The sequence below is a fragment of the Daphnia pulex genome, chromosome 6 (genome assembly GCF_021134715.1).
Source record: "Daphnia pulex isolate KAP4 chromosome 6, ASM2113471v1".
Taxonomy (NCBI): Eukaryota; Metazoa; Arthropoda; class Branchiopoda; order Diplostraca; family Daphniidae; genus Daphnia; species Daphnia pulex.
The window spans coordinates 1,282,151-1,296,601 of record NC_060022.1 but is presented as its reverse complement, the minus strand read 5'-3'; the positions used below and the strand labels follow the sequence as shown (position 1 = coordinate 1,296,601).

At 41.7% G+C, this 14,451-nt stretch overlaps 4 protein-coding genes and 1 long non-coding RNA gene across 7 annotated transcripts; 4 read left to right on the top strand and 1 right to left on the bottom strand.

Moving 5' to 3' along the window:
* Positions 1-576: 576 nt before the first annotated feature.
* On the bottom strand, positions 577-14,407 carry LOC124196117. The gene is made up of 4 exons (XR_006875589.1): positions 14,137-14,407; positions 13,867-13,966; positions 13,431-13,659; positions 577-751 (listed from the first exon to the last, which is right to left on the bottom strand). It is a non-coding gene; the product is annotated as an uncharacterized LOC124196117 (long non-coding RNA).
* LOC124196107 (larval cuticle protein LCP-17-like) lies at positions 4,331-6,539 on the top strand. 3 transcript variants are annotated; one of them, XM_046590920.1, is made up of 4 exons: positions 4,331-4,468; positions 4,566-4,626; positions 4,693-4,795; positions 4,876-5,272. In XM_046590920.1, the coding sequence occupies exons 1-4, from the start codon at positions 4,346-4,348 to the stop codon at positions 5,171-5,173; spliced, it is 585 nt and encodes a 194-aa protein (XP_046446876.1). In that variant the 5' UTR covers positions 4,331-4,345; the 3' UTR covers positions 5,174-5,272. The 3 variants fall into 3 exon arrangements, with proteins under 3 accessions (XP_046446876.1, XP_046446877.1, XP_046446875.1); XM_046590921.1 differs by lacking the exon at positions 4,876-5,272 and adding an exon at positions 6,249-6,539 and having other exon boundaries at positions 4,566-4,795; XM_046590919.1 differs by having other exon boundaries at positions 4,566-4,795.
* On the top strand, positions 7,084-7,912 carry LOC124196112 (endocuticle structural glycoprotein SgAbd-4-like). Its single transcript, XM_046590932.1, has 3 exons — positions 7,084-7,172; positions 7,249-7,427; positions 7,503-7,912. The coding sequence occupies exons 1-3, from the start codon at positions 7,164-7,166 to the stop codon at positions 7,765-7,767; spliced, it is 453 nt and encodes a 150-aa protein (XP_046446888.1). The 5' UTR covers positions 7,084-7,163; the 3' UTR covers positions 7,768-7,912.
* On the top strand, positions 8,478-9,445 carry LOC124196113 (endocuticle structural glycoprotein SgAbd-1-like). Its single transcript, XM_046590933.1, has 3 exons — positions 8,478-8,633; positions 8,759-8,910; positions 9,013-9,445. Exons 1-3 carry the CDS (start codon positions 8,625-8,627, stop codon positions 9,266-9,268), a joined length of 417 nt encoding a protein of 138 aa, XP_046446889.1. The 5' UTR covers positions 8,478-8,624; the 3' UTR covers positions 9,269-9,445.
* On the top strand, positions 9,706-13,088 carry LOC124196106 (mucin-12-like). The gene is made up of 3 exons (XM_046590918.1): positions 9,706-10,051; positions 10,138-12,482; positions 12,546-13,088. Exons 1-3 carry the CDS (start codon positions 10,040-10,042, stop codon positions 12,838-12,840), a joined length of 2,652 nt encoding a protein of 883 aa, XP_046446874.1. The 5' UTR covers positions 9,706-10,039; the 3' UTR covers positions 12,841-13,088.
* Positions 14,408-14,451: the final 44 nt, after the last annotated feature.

Here is a 14,451-nt window from a genome sequence, read left to right as displayed (position 1 = left end):
CATGACTTTCTTTTCTTTCTACTATCTCCCCTCCCCCGTATCCCGTCGAAACTAACGTGAATCAGCTAAAAGGAATGCGCTGACTGCTCTTTGCAACATAAGCCAATGAATTGCGAATAATTAAAATTACATTCCCGTCGCAGTCAGTTGCGATATTGCGATACCATCGATGTTTAATTACACCCACACCACCTCCTTACGGCGAACGAGACGAATAACCTAGTGGCCCAGATAGTTCTCGTTCAGATAACCTTGTCAATAACCAACTATTTGATTTGGTTCCCGTAGATATTGCACGTAAGTGCGTCTGTTGCAATTAAATCTCGAAATTTCATCACTTAAAAAGTTATCAGATTTTTCCTTCAAACTCAAATATGCGGTGGTTATGCACATGTTAAGAGATAACAAGAATAAATGGGTTTTTGCGCTCGCCCGCACTTTCTGTTGCTAAACTGCCAACTGTGTCAAATACCTGGTAATATAAGCACACACGCCCATATTTAGAATACCTTTAATGCAAATGCCGGTCGCTAAAGACGTTAATCTGCTGCCTTTTTTTTAATAGGAAAACTCTATAGAGTGTAACTTTGTATTAAGGTCAATAGACTGTCCACTATATCAAACGATTTCTAGGCATTATTGGACATCAAGGTTTTTCTTTTTTCTTTTCATCCTGTTTATTGACTGCCGTCACGATCGCCGAGGTGAATCTCCGCTCCATTCGCTCTGGGCGACTCTCTCCTAGACATGTCTAAAAGGGTTGGAATAAAAAATGAAAGTATGGGTGGATTATTTTCTTTTCCGAAAAAAACAAATAATCAAAGAGAATTGTACAATAAAAAAAGAAAAACGATGGCTACCACTCATGCTTAATTAAGTTACGGCATATAATCCGATATTCCGATGGCGTTCATCCTACATTTTCACTTTCAAAAAAAGCGAGTGGATCGTGGGTCCAGTTCTGACTGCTATTTTGGTTGGCACATCCGAAACAGGTGTTCTGGTTTCCAAGAATTGTTTAACAAATCGACGGACGTGATGTCGCCTTAATTGCGGTGATAACCTTTTTTTCCCATCATCAGTTATTCCAACAGAGAAATGTAGATAATATCATTTCAGTAGTTTGACTGTTACAAAATGCAATCAAATGTTTATTGACTCTGCTGGAGAGATCGTCTATTTGGTTTGCCATCCCATCATCTGTGCGCGGCCTGTTTTGACGTCATCGCAGAGAACACCCACAGCGCTGTAGTTACGAATCCGACAATGACAGCCAACAATCGAACAGTTTTTTCTCTCTCTCTCTTGTTTGGCAAGTGAACGGCCACTCCTTCGTCTCTTCCTCTTTTCTAATGTGTGTACATGAGTATAGCCAATTTTGCCTAAGCTATGGGCACTCCTCCCGTCATAATAGCGTGCATCATGCAAGCGGAAGCTCTCCCCCAAAGTCAACCTCCTGCTGTTTGTTGCCCCATCACTTCAAGGGAAGAAAGTTGCCCGACAAATCACATGAAGTATTATTATAATATTATTGGTAGATTGCTGGATGACTAGCCCGTAGTAGATAAGAGAGAAACCAAATGGAAATCCTGTTGTTGCCGAGATCGTTTCATTTGATAAGCAGGTCGTGTATGAGACAGCAACTGTTTCCCTGCTGATCAAATCGGACCTTGACTAATGTACTAGTTAAAAAGCCCATCGAGCGCACATTCTCGCTCCAACGGCCGTGAAACCAGCTCGCCGCCGTTTAAATTTGATGGGAAACATGTAGCGCAAATAATAATGGTCGCGCGGTATACCGCGATGGAATTTGTTTGTTTGTTTTCTCATTGTCTATAGCTGAACGCAGCGCATAACCACGTTTGACATTGAGAGCATTGAGTCGAATTTTGGAATGATTACTCATTGTAACGAGTTGGCTGTGCGCTGTTTGTTTACAATTTGCAAGGATATAGCCGACAATAAAGAAACACGACGCCAATCGCTGATATGATTTTGATTGGCAACACTCGGCTGGCTGATTTATTCATGACTGGATTTTTTCCGGAATCAGCGGTTTTATTTCTTTGTTTTTATTTCGCCTTTCTGCGAGGAATATTATATATAACGGCGACGCAACAGACGACCTTCGCCTGAATTACTATACACTATATGCAGAGTGTGGGAACGTCGTCGCCATCAACACCGTAAACAAATCGCAAGTGAACGAGTTTGTACACGCGATTCGTGGCACGTCAGCCATCGAAACTGGAACGGAATCTTATCTTATGGGTATTTCATTTTGGCGAATATTCAGCAGTCACACGATGTCGCAAGATATTGAAATGAATACATATCGCTCTAGGAAACTGGTTTACTAGATTGGAAAAGAAAGTTTCTGATAATTAATGAATTATTCTAGGTTATTTTCGTTTTCGACGGGTTTTCGATAGCCAATGAGGTGCGATATTTTGCGTTTCGCCAATCGACCCACGCTGTTACACCTCTTTTTTTATTTTACTGAAAGAAAAAATCCGCACATTCACATTGTCCTAAATATTCCGAGATGTGACGAAATGCGCTGTAAACAACTCACAAACAAAAAACGATTTTGAAATAGGTAAATTTTTGTTTTTTTATTTGAACGCTGAAATGCCACTCTCGATTTGACCGAATTAGCCTTTTTGAATTTGCGAACCCCCCTTCCTCGTTTGTCCTAATAAGACATTAAAAACGTGGGGAGAAAAAAAAATTCTGAAAACTCGGACGAATTTGACTTTCTCTTTCACAGTTCTTTTCGGCGAAATGTAACTTATTGTGCAGTAGATTGGTACGGCGTGTAATTTATTCTGACGTATAACCTTGCTCGCAAACCTGCACCCTGTCCAGTATAGACTAGAGTGATCTAGTTTACCTAAGTGGATAGGCATTTCTCCAATACAATGTGTCGCAAAACGGGTGCTCAAGTCAGGAATGATGGATTTCTTTTGTGTTGGAATACAGACACTAAAAAAAAAAAAAACACACAAACAAATGTAGGTCACAAGACATTTTCCATGGTACTGTGTGCATCGACATCACGATTCACTAATACCGGATATGGTAATATAATCCCTAGTTGAACTGCTGTTTCACGAAATCAGACGGTAAACGGCTTTTCGGTTGTAATTCGTCGGTGTGAAAAGGTTGCAAGACCACCGAAAGAAAAACTGGAAACACGGAGTTTTCCGAGAAATAAGTGAGACGTAGCCGACCAAAGTTAAATCGAAAGGTGAACAACTTACAAAACGTATAGGTACCTGACACGCAGTCAAGTATATCGACAGTATATCTATAGTAAAATGTCAATGGGTCGCTTGTACCAGACCTTTTGCTTCCTTTTGGGAAAACAGCGGAGTAAAAGCGCTTCACATTGTTCACGCGATTCACGAGAGAATAAGAGAGAGAGACCATCGACATGTGCGGTGGGAAGAAACTTGGGAAGAAATGTCTTGTTCCAGAAAACTTTCTCTTCCCTGAGCTTTACATGGGGAAAAAAGACACTGATTGAGGGTAAAGATAGAAGCTCACAGAGTGACGAAATGCCAAGTTTTATTCCTTTAAAAAAAAACCTATTTACGTCACAAGTCGTACAGCATTATTCCGCTTTGAGTAGCTTCATTATTATAAGAACTAGAGAAACTTTGGGGAGAGGAGAGAAATCCATCAATTATAATCCCGAAAGTATGCGTAACATTCCTGCACAACAGTTTCCTGCACAATAGACTTTCCAATCGCCATATCTTCCGCGTTCTTTGGCTTCTGTTGCGTGCCTGCCCCTCCCCAACACTAACGCCATCGTAATTTGAACTGTTTTGGGGACGACTCAGCACCAACCCACTCGATACCAAAACAAAAAAAACAAAATTCGTGATGACTCAGATGGCTTCAAAGGTCAAAACATGCCATATATCTTCCGAGTTGGCTGGGGTGGTGACATTTCTTTTCGAAAGTGTTAAAACACCATTCGCTTGCCTCAACGATAAATAAGTGACGAATAATCAAACGGGGGAAAAAAAAAGTCGGCGCGAAGGTTAACCTGATTTCCAACATACTGTTATACTACGAAGTTAGGAGTTTTTTTTCACCTTTACATGGAAATTGCTTGTTCTATATCCGGCACTTCCTGTTTTTCGTCGTCTTTCTTTGAACTGTCTTTATTTTTCAATAGCAAACAAACCTGATTTCGAATTTCGCTGTCACCTTCCTACAGGGGTTTTCCTAAATTGTAGCTTTGACAGTGTGCGAGACGCATTTGATTCGATTACTTTATTTAGATGTAAACTCAATGAAAGTTCTCAAAATAACGAAACGGAAAAACAAAAGCATGACCGTCAAAAAATTCGACGGAAGTTTGGAGTGCAGTTTAGCAGTATATAAGGCACCGGGACTTGTGGAACAAATACATTATTCCAAACGTTTCCCACTGTCCAACATTAAAATGCAATACGTAAGCACTTTTTCATTTAATCTCTGATTTGAACCATTGAAGAAATGGAATATAAAATCAACGAAACTGTCAATTTTCATTTGTTCAATTATTCTAGGTTGCTCTTCTGTCTTTCTTTGTTGCGGTTGCTATTGCTGCTCCGCTGACCCCAGTTGAAAATGCCGGGGAAGCCGCCGTAACTGAAACAATTACGACGGCAGCGGCTCCGCTGACACCAGTTGGAAATGCCGGAGACGCCGCTGTAACTGAAACAATTATGACGACGACGACTCCCATTCCGATTGTAAGACAAGAGATGACAGTCGAAAACGGAATCCACAAGAATAGGTAGAATAATAGAAAAACACTTAACGATGGCACCAATAAAAGAAATAATCAAAAAATTTGTTGCAACCCAAATGGCGCAGTTTCGAGACCGGGCACGGCATTGTGGTCGAAGAAAGTGGCAGCCAGAAGCAAGTTGGAATGTTGCCTGAAGAAAGCGGTGCCATCTCCAGTGGATCTTACTCCTATACCAATCCGGACGGCTCCGTGATCACCGTCACTTGGGTCGCCGACGAAAACGGATTCAAAGCTTCAGGTGATCACCTGCCAACTCCTCCCCCGATGCCCGAATACGTCATCAAGATGCTGGCCGATATCGAAGCTGCTAGACTCGAAGCCGCAACTGATGCTCCGGCTACTGAAACTGCCCCTTCTTTGTAGTGCAAGCCAAATTGGTTCCTTTTTTTTGTCTCAAAATTGCCAAGTTGATTTGCAATCTGTAATTAATCTGTTAATAAAAACTCCTCTTATTACTTCAAATACTCAAGTCATAAAAGTGTCATCTATATTGACTCCTATAAAATTTGGCTTGCCAATCACGTCATCCAATCACGACTCAGCACCAACCCACTCGATACAAAATTTAAAAAAAAAAAAAATGCGTGATGACTTCAAAGGTCAAAAACATGACATATACCTTCCGAGTTGACTGGGATGGTGATATTCCTTTTGAAAAGTGTTAAAACGCCAGTTGCTTGCCTCCACGATAAATAAGTGACGAATAATCAAAGGGGTGAAAGGTTTACGCGAAGGTTAACCTAGCTGTTTATCCAGCATACTATTTATACGCAGTTACGATAATGGATAGTATTGTTTTTCACCTTTTACATGGAAAATGGATGTACATGGTGCACTTCCCGTCTTTTTCGTCGTCTTCTTCGAAATGCCTTATTTTCAATATCAACTAACACATCTCAGATTTCGATTTCTGTCACCTTCCTGTAGGGGTTTTCTTATTGTTGTTCCTACCATGAGCGACACGCGTTTCATTCGATTATGTTATTTATAGTCTTTACCGAATAAAAGTTGCAAAAATAACGAACCAGAAAAACAAGAAATGAAGGTCAAAGTTCAGTAGTATATATAAGACACTGGGACTTATGGAAATAGATTCATTCCAAACATCTCCCACGGTCCTACAATAAAATGCAAAGCGTAAGTATACTTTTTTCGCTTAACCTCTCACAGAACCACTAATTAATGAATCATTCAAATGAACTGTCAATTTATGTTATGAATAGGCGGTTCTTCTGTCTTTCTTCGTTGCGGTTGCTAGTGCTGTTCCGCTGGCCCCAGTTAAAAATGATGCGAATGTCGCATTAGCTAAAACAACGTCGACGACGACTCCCATACCGATAATAAGACAAGAGCTCAAAGTCGAAAACGGAAATCACAAAAATAGGTAGAATAGAAATCACTTAACAATGGCGGCCCATAATCACAAAATTTGTCGCAGTTTCGAGACTGGGCACGGCATTGTGGTCGAAGAAAGTGGCAGTCAGAAGCAAGTTGGCAATTTGCCTAAAGAAAGCGGTGCCATCTCCAGTGGATCTTACTCCTATACCAATCCGGATGGATCCGTGATCACCGTCCATTGGGTCGCCGACGAAAACGGATTCAGAGCTTCTGGTGATCACTTGCCAACTCCACCACCAGCAGGCTGATATTGAAGCTGCTAGAATCGCTGCCACAACTAGCTGCACTCCGGCTGAACCTGCCTCTTTTTTCCAGCTGATAATCGGCTAGTTATTTTTCCTTTTTTCTTCCAATTGGAAACTTGATTCGCAATGTGTGTAGTTACGGTTAATAAAAATTACTTTGTTTGTTACTTGAAATTCTAAAATGATAAAAATGTCATCCGTACTGACTCCTAAAAAGCTCCGAAAATTTTTGTTTGGCTTGCCAATCACGTGTTCTGTATGATAGTGGTCTACGTGTTAATGACAAATACTACCTTAACGTTATACGCATATCAATTAAAAGAAAGTTTTGACAAAATGACATAAAATATTGTACGACATTTGATCAAAACTGCCTTCGATAACGATCGCGAACTGAATTTAGTCGGATATGGGCACTTTTATCAATATCGAAACAATGACGAGCACGACAGCACGTCAAAGAGATTGCGCACTCTTTTTGAACGGTATTTAAAATGCGCATGGAACATAACAATCGTGATCTCTTCCACACACAAAAAAAAAACAGCTTCCTGTTATATCGACATTTTCGTTAACCTGAACAGGAAATGGGTCATGCGCTCGTCATCGTGTCGTCACACATTTCAAAAATCAGATGCAGTAGACTTGTATATAAGGCACAGGTTAGATGTTAGATAGACGCACTCAACTTCCCACAGTCTTACGTCAAAATGAAAATCGTGAGTCCGCTTCGTCACCTTTAACAAAAAAATCTAAACGGTCTTAACCATCTTAAATTTAATTGTTGATTTCTAGTTTGTTGTTTTCGCACTCTATTTTGTGGCTGCTGGCGCTTCTCCACTGGGTTCAACCTCCGATACTCGTGAACCTGTTAGAACTCAAAATACCCCAGCAGCTTCAATCCCCGACACCACAACTTCTATTCCAATTCTGAAACAGGATTTGGTTATAAATAATGGCTCATTCATCAACAAGTAAATATTGTCACGCTCTCACAGACAAATCAGAACATTAAAAAAGTTTTTTTTTTTTTTTCTTTTACTTTGCAGCTTTGAAACTGGGCACGGTATCGTCGTCAATGAGAGCGGCAACCAGAAACAAATCGGTGACGGAAGCGGGACCGTTTCCAGCGGAGCTTTCTCATTCACCAATCCGGAAGGAGCCGTCATAACCGTCACTTGGATTGCTGACGAGAACGGGTTCCAGGCCACCGGCGACCATTTTCCCACTCCACACCCTATGCCCGAGCACGTCGTCAAGATGCTCGCCGATATGGAAGCTGCTGCTTTACACGCTATTTCCACTATTCCATGAATGTAGAAAATTGGTCAAGTGTTTGCCTTTTAATACACAACTCGGGGACGGAATTCTCGTTTCCTTTCTTTTCTGGTATACTTCGACTCCTGATAATGTATACCGTGTTTTATCAATATAATGCAATAAAAGCTTTTTATTTTTATTCAAAGATTTGGTTTTTATGTTTGCAAATTCCAGCTGCGGCGGACCGTGTGCTGATTGTTTCAAATATTTGCATAAGTCATCAAATATAAACTCAAAATGAAAAGAAAGTCTGCTGAAAGAAAGTGGATGTGTCTGATATTTAGCTTTCTGTCAACTTCACAAGGATACACCTATCTGTCTGGATTTTTACTTTTATCCCCTTCAAAACATGGCATTCAAACATGATTGACGTTTGACGAATCATCTTAAGTCGATAGCGATCATATAGCAGCGAATGCTATTAGCGGAACAAGTAAAACGGGAGGAACATATATACAGAGGAGAAGAAGACCGAAAAGATCTGATACGGATGACGATGGCCTTGTGTCAAACGTTTTAAGTGATTTTAGTGAAAGTTATGGTTCTCGCCATCAGCCATCTAGTCAACCCTCTCTCCACCCATGTCGTACCCGTATGTGCTGAAGACGATTGCCCCGTTCTCCTTCCGTGAATTCCGTTTTTGTTTTGGGATGTTTCTTTCCATTTGCCAACTATGGATATAGTTATTAGCTTTCTTGAAAAAAGAGCTATACTAAACTTCCCTTTTCCGATCGCATTCGCTGATAAAAACGAGTATAAGAAGACCACGGAGGAACCAGCACAAGTCACAGAATCTTCTTCTTCATTCAAGCGAACAACAAGTTCTACAATCCCCCCACAAAACATCCATCATGAAATTGGTAAAAAAAAAATTTCGATTGTTTTAAAATTCTTAGTTTATCTATTCGTTGAACAGAGCGAGCGAGAAATAATTTGTTTTACCATTTATTTTTCGCTTTGTGAATTACTATTTCTATTTTTATAGTTGATTGTCGTTGCTCTCTTTGCTGTGGCTTCCGCTAACACCTTCCAAAACCCGTGGTCAACTGCAAGAGTATTGAAAATCGACGATGAAAAACCTGTGGCCATTTTGAGATCAGCCAGTGACTTTAAGGACGATGGAAGCTGGAGACATAGGTATGTATCAATTTAGTAAGCTAATAGAACTAGTTAATAAAATCGCATTTCTCAAACGATTTCCTAATTATGGCCTGGTTGTCCTGTGCGTATGCTGTATAGCTTTGCCAGTGAAGACGGAATTCAGGTCGAAGCCAACGGATTCCAGAAGCGCGTTGGACCTAAACCCGAGGACGTTGGTGCCGTTTCTCGCGGATCTTACTCTTACACTTCTCCGGAAGGATTCCTCATCACCGTCAACTGGGTTGCCGATGAGAACGGATTCCAGGCCAAAGGTGACCACTTGCCTGTCGCTCCCCCCATGCCCCCGCACGTCGTCAAGATGCTCGCCGACTTGAGAGCCGCCGGTCGTCTGTAAACACTTTTTCGATTTCAATTCGATTTTTCAACGACACTTAGCTATTACCTACCCCTTTTACTGACGATTCAAGATGCCTGCCAATTTCACAATTTTGAAAAAATCAGACAAATAACTGTGCACAAAATGTACCATACGTTGGGATTAATGAATAAACCATGACGGCATTTTTAACAACTCCTTTTAACGTAACAAAAGTTATTTCCAGTCCGAGCGCAATTGAAGACGTGTTCAAAATTACATACTGCAAGACTGCTAATTGCGGTTCGAAAACAACACCTAGCACTGTAATTTCAATTGCTATTGTGCATGAGTTACTTATTTAAAAGAAACCGAGAGTTGAAGTGTCGCCGAATAATTAAGTCTCGTGTGTGTTGGAAGAGCTATTAAAGCATTGCTGTGTGTGTTGAGTGAAAGTCCTGCGGGTAAGGAAACCCTACACTAAAAAGAAGAGCGCAAGAAACAGCAGCTTTTACCCAGTGGGGGAAAGTTTGCAAATTAGAGGGAAAAAACAAAAAACAGAAATCATCACAATCTGGAGTCCACCAGTTCTCAATTGCTCGAATCAGCACTGACAATGTGACAATCTAACTGTTGCGGTTTAGAAAACGAAACACTTCCCGAACGAAGTGTGACCTATAGAGACTTATTACAATGACTCCCATGGTAGCAAAAATGTCACCAAAGTATAAAAAGAAAAGAAGCGACATCGAAACAAGTCAGAACACGTCATTTGTTCCAACAGACTAGAAGTATTTTCTCCTTTCCAGCATGTACTTACAGGTAGGTGCAATTTCATTTCCTTCAATTCAATTCAACATTTAACGTTAACTAATCAATTCTGAATGCTTCTAATCCTCACATTTCAGTTGGTTATCGCATCATGTTTGGCGCTGACAGCAACAAATGGCTACAGCTTCCAAAGACCAATTAGACCTTCAATCGTGCCCATTCAGACTGCTTCCCATCCCAAACCCGGAGGATATGCAGCCCAACAACAACCCCGGACTTCTGGTAGCGTCGGTGTGCATTCCGGAGCTGCAGGAACCCGAAATCATCCAACATTCAAACAACCCGTTGGACCCGCATCAGGTGTCAGACCATATTTAGCCACTCCATCTCATATTGCAGCACCTTCCAGTGTGTCCAAAGCGCAAAAGCCTGTACCCGTAAGACCCTACCCTCACCAGCACGGCCAGCAACAACAACAACAACAGAGTCCCAAAGGAGTCGCTTCTTTCCAATCCAACCGGCCTTATCCTTCTCAAGTTAATACCGTGGTTAAAACAGCGCTACCAAAACAGCCCGATAGCGGGAAAAGCGCTACTTCACAGGCTTATTCAGTCGCTTCTTCACAGGCCCATCCAGTTACTACTGCACAGGCCTATCCAGTCGGGCCGGCAGGTAGCTCCAACCATGTCCAGCAAGTAAAAGGTGCACCAACGGGACCCGTTCGAGCCGAGGCGTCTTACCAAGTAACAACAAAAAATCCATTGCCACAGCGCTGGATTCCTTCTTACGGCGGTACTCAAAATCCTTCATCACAACAATCTAGCTCATTACAAGCTACTGGCGGTTATCTACAGCAGCCTTCCAAGAAGCCAACAGGACACGTATCCAATACAAAAAAGAATAATAAGGAAAAAGAGAACGAGAGTTTCAATCCGTCCCGCGAGCCTCCATTACAAACGGCTTTTTCAACAACTCGTAAACCCATCAGTCAAGCAACAAATGTAAAGCCCAACAGGAAAAACCCTGGCGAAGTACCATCAATCATCCCTCAAACCATTTCACATTCTAATGCGTTACCAGCAACCAATAATTATCAGATTCATAAGAATCCAACCGTGTCAGAGGGCCCGTCAAAAGCTAGCGCATTAGCACCAGCATCACAAACTCACAATTATCAGATCCCCAAAGCCAGCGTCCCTAATACTTCATCTCAATCAGAATCAAGTACCCCGTCATCAGCAGCCCTTAATGCCCATCAAAAGCCCGAAACATCTTTAGCACCCGGAGAAGGGGGAAAATACCCGGCCCATTCCGATGCTGCTGCTGCTGCAACTAATACTTATCAAATTCCGAAACCTTATTCCACGCCGTCTGCGGTAAGTGCACCTCAAACTCAGCCGCCGCAATCGACTACCACGGAGCACTACCAGTTCTCCCATCAGGTGAAAGTCTCCACCGAGTCTATTGTTCCCCAACAATACGAATCGGAAAAAGTGAAAGAAAGTTTTTCCGATGAGAGTAAGGAAGCTCACTACAAGATTCCTCCGACTGACACAAAATCGACTGCTGACGTAGCAGGAGACGCTGACTACCAAGCCCCGCAACAATCTGCCTATACTTTAGAAGAACCTGCCAAATTGCATTCGGCGGAGCAGACTCCGCAAAATGAAGCGACAAATGGAGAAACTTTAGAGAGCGTTAGTGGGTATCAAGTTGCTCAAAATGCTTCTACAACAGCAACGACAAATCAACCCAGTTATCAGACTCTGCAACCTGTTGAAGTGCCTTCAACTAACCCACTGACTGTCCCTACAACTACTCCGTTTTCGTTGCCTTCCTTCGACGGTTCCGCAATCCCCAAATACGTCTTGGGTACATATTCGCCTTTAGTTTTGCCTGAAGATCCTCTACAGTTAGCTCATTCAGCTTACGGTGTAGAGCAATTGGGTGTTGAGGAACACCAGGATGCGCCAGCACAACCAGCAGCAATTCCACCGCAATCAACGGGAAGCTATGGAGCTCCAGCGGTTTCATTGGACACCATAAAAAATCTTCCATTATCACAGCAGTGGGGCTACTATTCAGCAGAACCTTTCCAACCCGCGTCTGTTGAGATAAGCCAATCTGATATACCGAGTGGCGCTCCGGGAGGCGGCTACCAGTCACCGCAAACATCGGCGACAGCAGAAATTAATAATCCGGCACCTGCTTACGGGTTTCAACAATCTGCCACTGCTCAGCAAAATAATGGATACCCATCCAACCAACAATCCAGCGCCGGATCTGAAAATTCTTACGCGACCTTCAAACAAACCGCGAATGCCGCAATTGAAAATGCATTCAGTAATCAAAGAACTTCATCATCCGATGAAAATGTTGGAGGACGTAGTCACCAATCTTTTGATGATAACATCAATAAACCACCAGTGGCCACTCTAGTTTCGGAAAACGTCCTCAATGAAGACGGAAGTTTTTCCTACAAGTAAGTGAGTTGTTTCTCATCATAAAAAATAAATTACTGATGTTGTTATTCAAATTGATTTAGTTACGAAACCGAAGACGGTATCAAAGTGGAAGTAAGCGGAAATCAAAAACAAATTGGAGCAGATCCTGAAAACAGCGGTACGGTTTCGAAAGGATCGTATTCGTACACCGCTCCAGATGGAGCAAAAATTTCAGTCAACTGGGTGGCTGACGAGAACGGATTCCAGCCAACTGGAAAACATCTCCCCACACCGCCTACTGTTCCGGATCATTCGGTTGCTCAGAGCTCGGTTGGTGGCAAAACAGCTGGAAACTCGGTTCCAGCTGAATGGGGTCAATCAGCTCACGCATACTAAGACGGTTATAGTGTCAAGTGCCGGTTTGCAGTATAGACAAAAACAAAAACGTAATGCAATGCTATTTCCAAAGGTATAATCATTCATTCCATTAGATTAGCGTGTTTTTAGCTCATATGAAACTAATGTTTAGTCTTTTCAAGTGTAACATTTCATCTTACCGGATTTTATGTTTTGTTAAATGGTTCTGAATTCTATTACTGGGTTAAAACCCTCTCAACTGTGACAATACAAAAAGTTAATGCAAATGAAACGCTCCTTCCGTCGTCCGTCGTACTTCTACCTTTTTCACGTCCTTTGCACATTGCTTGAAGTGTTTAAAGTTAAAAATATTTTAAAATTTGATGGTTTCCCATAGACAAAGTTGTGAGGTACAAAACAAGCCTGATCTGCAGTTGTTCTACAAATGAGCATCCACATCCATTGGTAATTTTTTTTTAACCTGACGACTGACGAGTAAACAAAAATGGCAAGAGAAAACAGCTCCAATCAACCGCCTAGCTCTGGAATAATCGTACTCCGTCCATAAAAATTTACAATCGACGCCAAGAAACAGTCAAAGAGGAACAACAGAGAAACATTTGTCCTACCTTTAATCCTGGGAAATATGGACAGGCATCCATTAGTGCTCCATCCGTAGGAAAGTTGAATCACCAGGTAGGACCGCAGGATACGAAAAAAGGGAGGGGGGCCCGGGCCCTCGTGAATACCCCCACACTCGCATGGGTGTACACGAGGACATTTCAAGAAAGGGGAAGAAGAGAGACGCAAATCACACCGACATAGGTAGTTTCTTTAATCAAACGGGATGCTGTTTATCTAAATAAAACAAAAAATGGGTTACAAAAAAATATTTGCAGAAAGCCAGAAACAACAAGTTAGAAAATTTGGAAATGAGACAGTGGGTAAGGGTAAACCTTAATTGTTAATAAACAGGAGTTTGAGGGTTTCATCTAATACAGCACTGCATTTATGCAAGTCATGTCAAGCAGGTCACACGTAAACAAAAGTAACGAAAATCATTACCCAAGAGCTGATACTGATATTGTTGATGACAGGTTAATCGCAGCACAAGCCAAACTTGCAACATATCTTGTTGATATGATGGATGGTTAGGGCCTCAAATCTGCACAATAAAGAAAGTTATACATTGCAAAAAAACTGCCATTCATCGACAGGGCTTAGGCTACATGATAACTGCTAGGCAGGAACAAAAATTTCACGAATCTGGATCAGATTTTACTCTTCTATTTAAGCTCCCATTATCATGATATTTGTATTCTTAATTATATTTACCTGCTAAGCAGCATTGAGTGTGTAGCCTATTAAGCCCTTCTATAAAAAGACCAGAGCATGGACCACAGTTGACACGGTGACCACATAATAGCACTTTTATTTGCTGTGCAATTTTTCGTGCAGCTAAGCACGTACGTTTCCAAAAAAACTGAAAAAGAGATATTTCCTCGTTTTCTTTGTGATCTTACTCTCTTTTTCCGAAACTTGTGTCGATTTCGTGGCTGGTGGGCCTAGAGCTCACTGGCATGGAGGCTGGAGCAAGAAGAGGCATGAAAACCAATGCAGACGACAATAATATTCTAATTAGCCCATGCT

What these genes read in the sequence shown, in the direction of transcription:
- LOC124196106 (XM_046590918.1), top strand. An exon ending in GACGGAAGTTTTTCCTACAA is followed by an intron (nt 12,483 to 12,545) that starts GTAAGTGAGTTG and finishes AAATTGATTTAG; the next exon opens with TTACGAAACCGAAGACGGTA.
- LOC124196113 (XM_046590933.1), top strand. An exon ending in GATGGAAGCTGGAGACATAG is followed by an intron (nt 8,911 to 9,012) that starts GTATGTATCAAT and finishes TATGCTGTATAG; the next exon opens with CTTTGCCAGTGAAGACGGAA.
- LOC124196112 (XM_046590932.1), top strand. An exon ending in AATGGCTCATTCATCAACAA is followed by an intron (nt 7,428 to 7,502) that starts GTAAATATTGTC and finishes TTTACTTTGCAG; the next exon opens with CTTTGAAACTGGGCACGGTA.
- LOC124196107 (XM_046590919.1), top strand. Translation starts at nt 4,346, where the DNA reads ATGACCGTCAAAAAATTCGACGGAAGTTTGGAGTGCAGTTTAGCAGTA. An exon ending in CCAACATTAAAATGCAATAC is followed by an intron (nt 4,469 to 4,565) that starts GTAAGCACTTTT and finishes CAATTATTCTAG; the next exon opens with GTTGCTCTTCTGTCTTTCTT. An exon ending in AACGGAATCCACAAGAATAG is followed by an intron (nt 4,796 to 4,875) that starts GTAGAATAATAG and finishes CAAATGGCGCAG; the next exon opens with TTTCGAGACCGGGCACGGCA.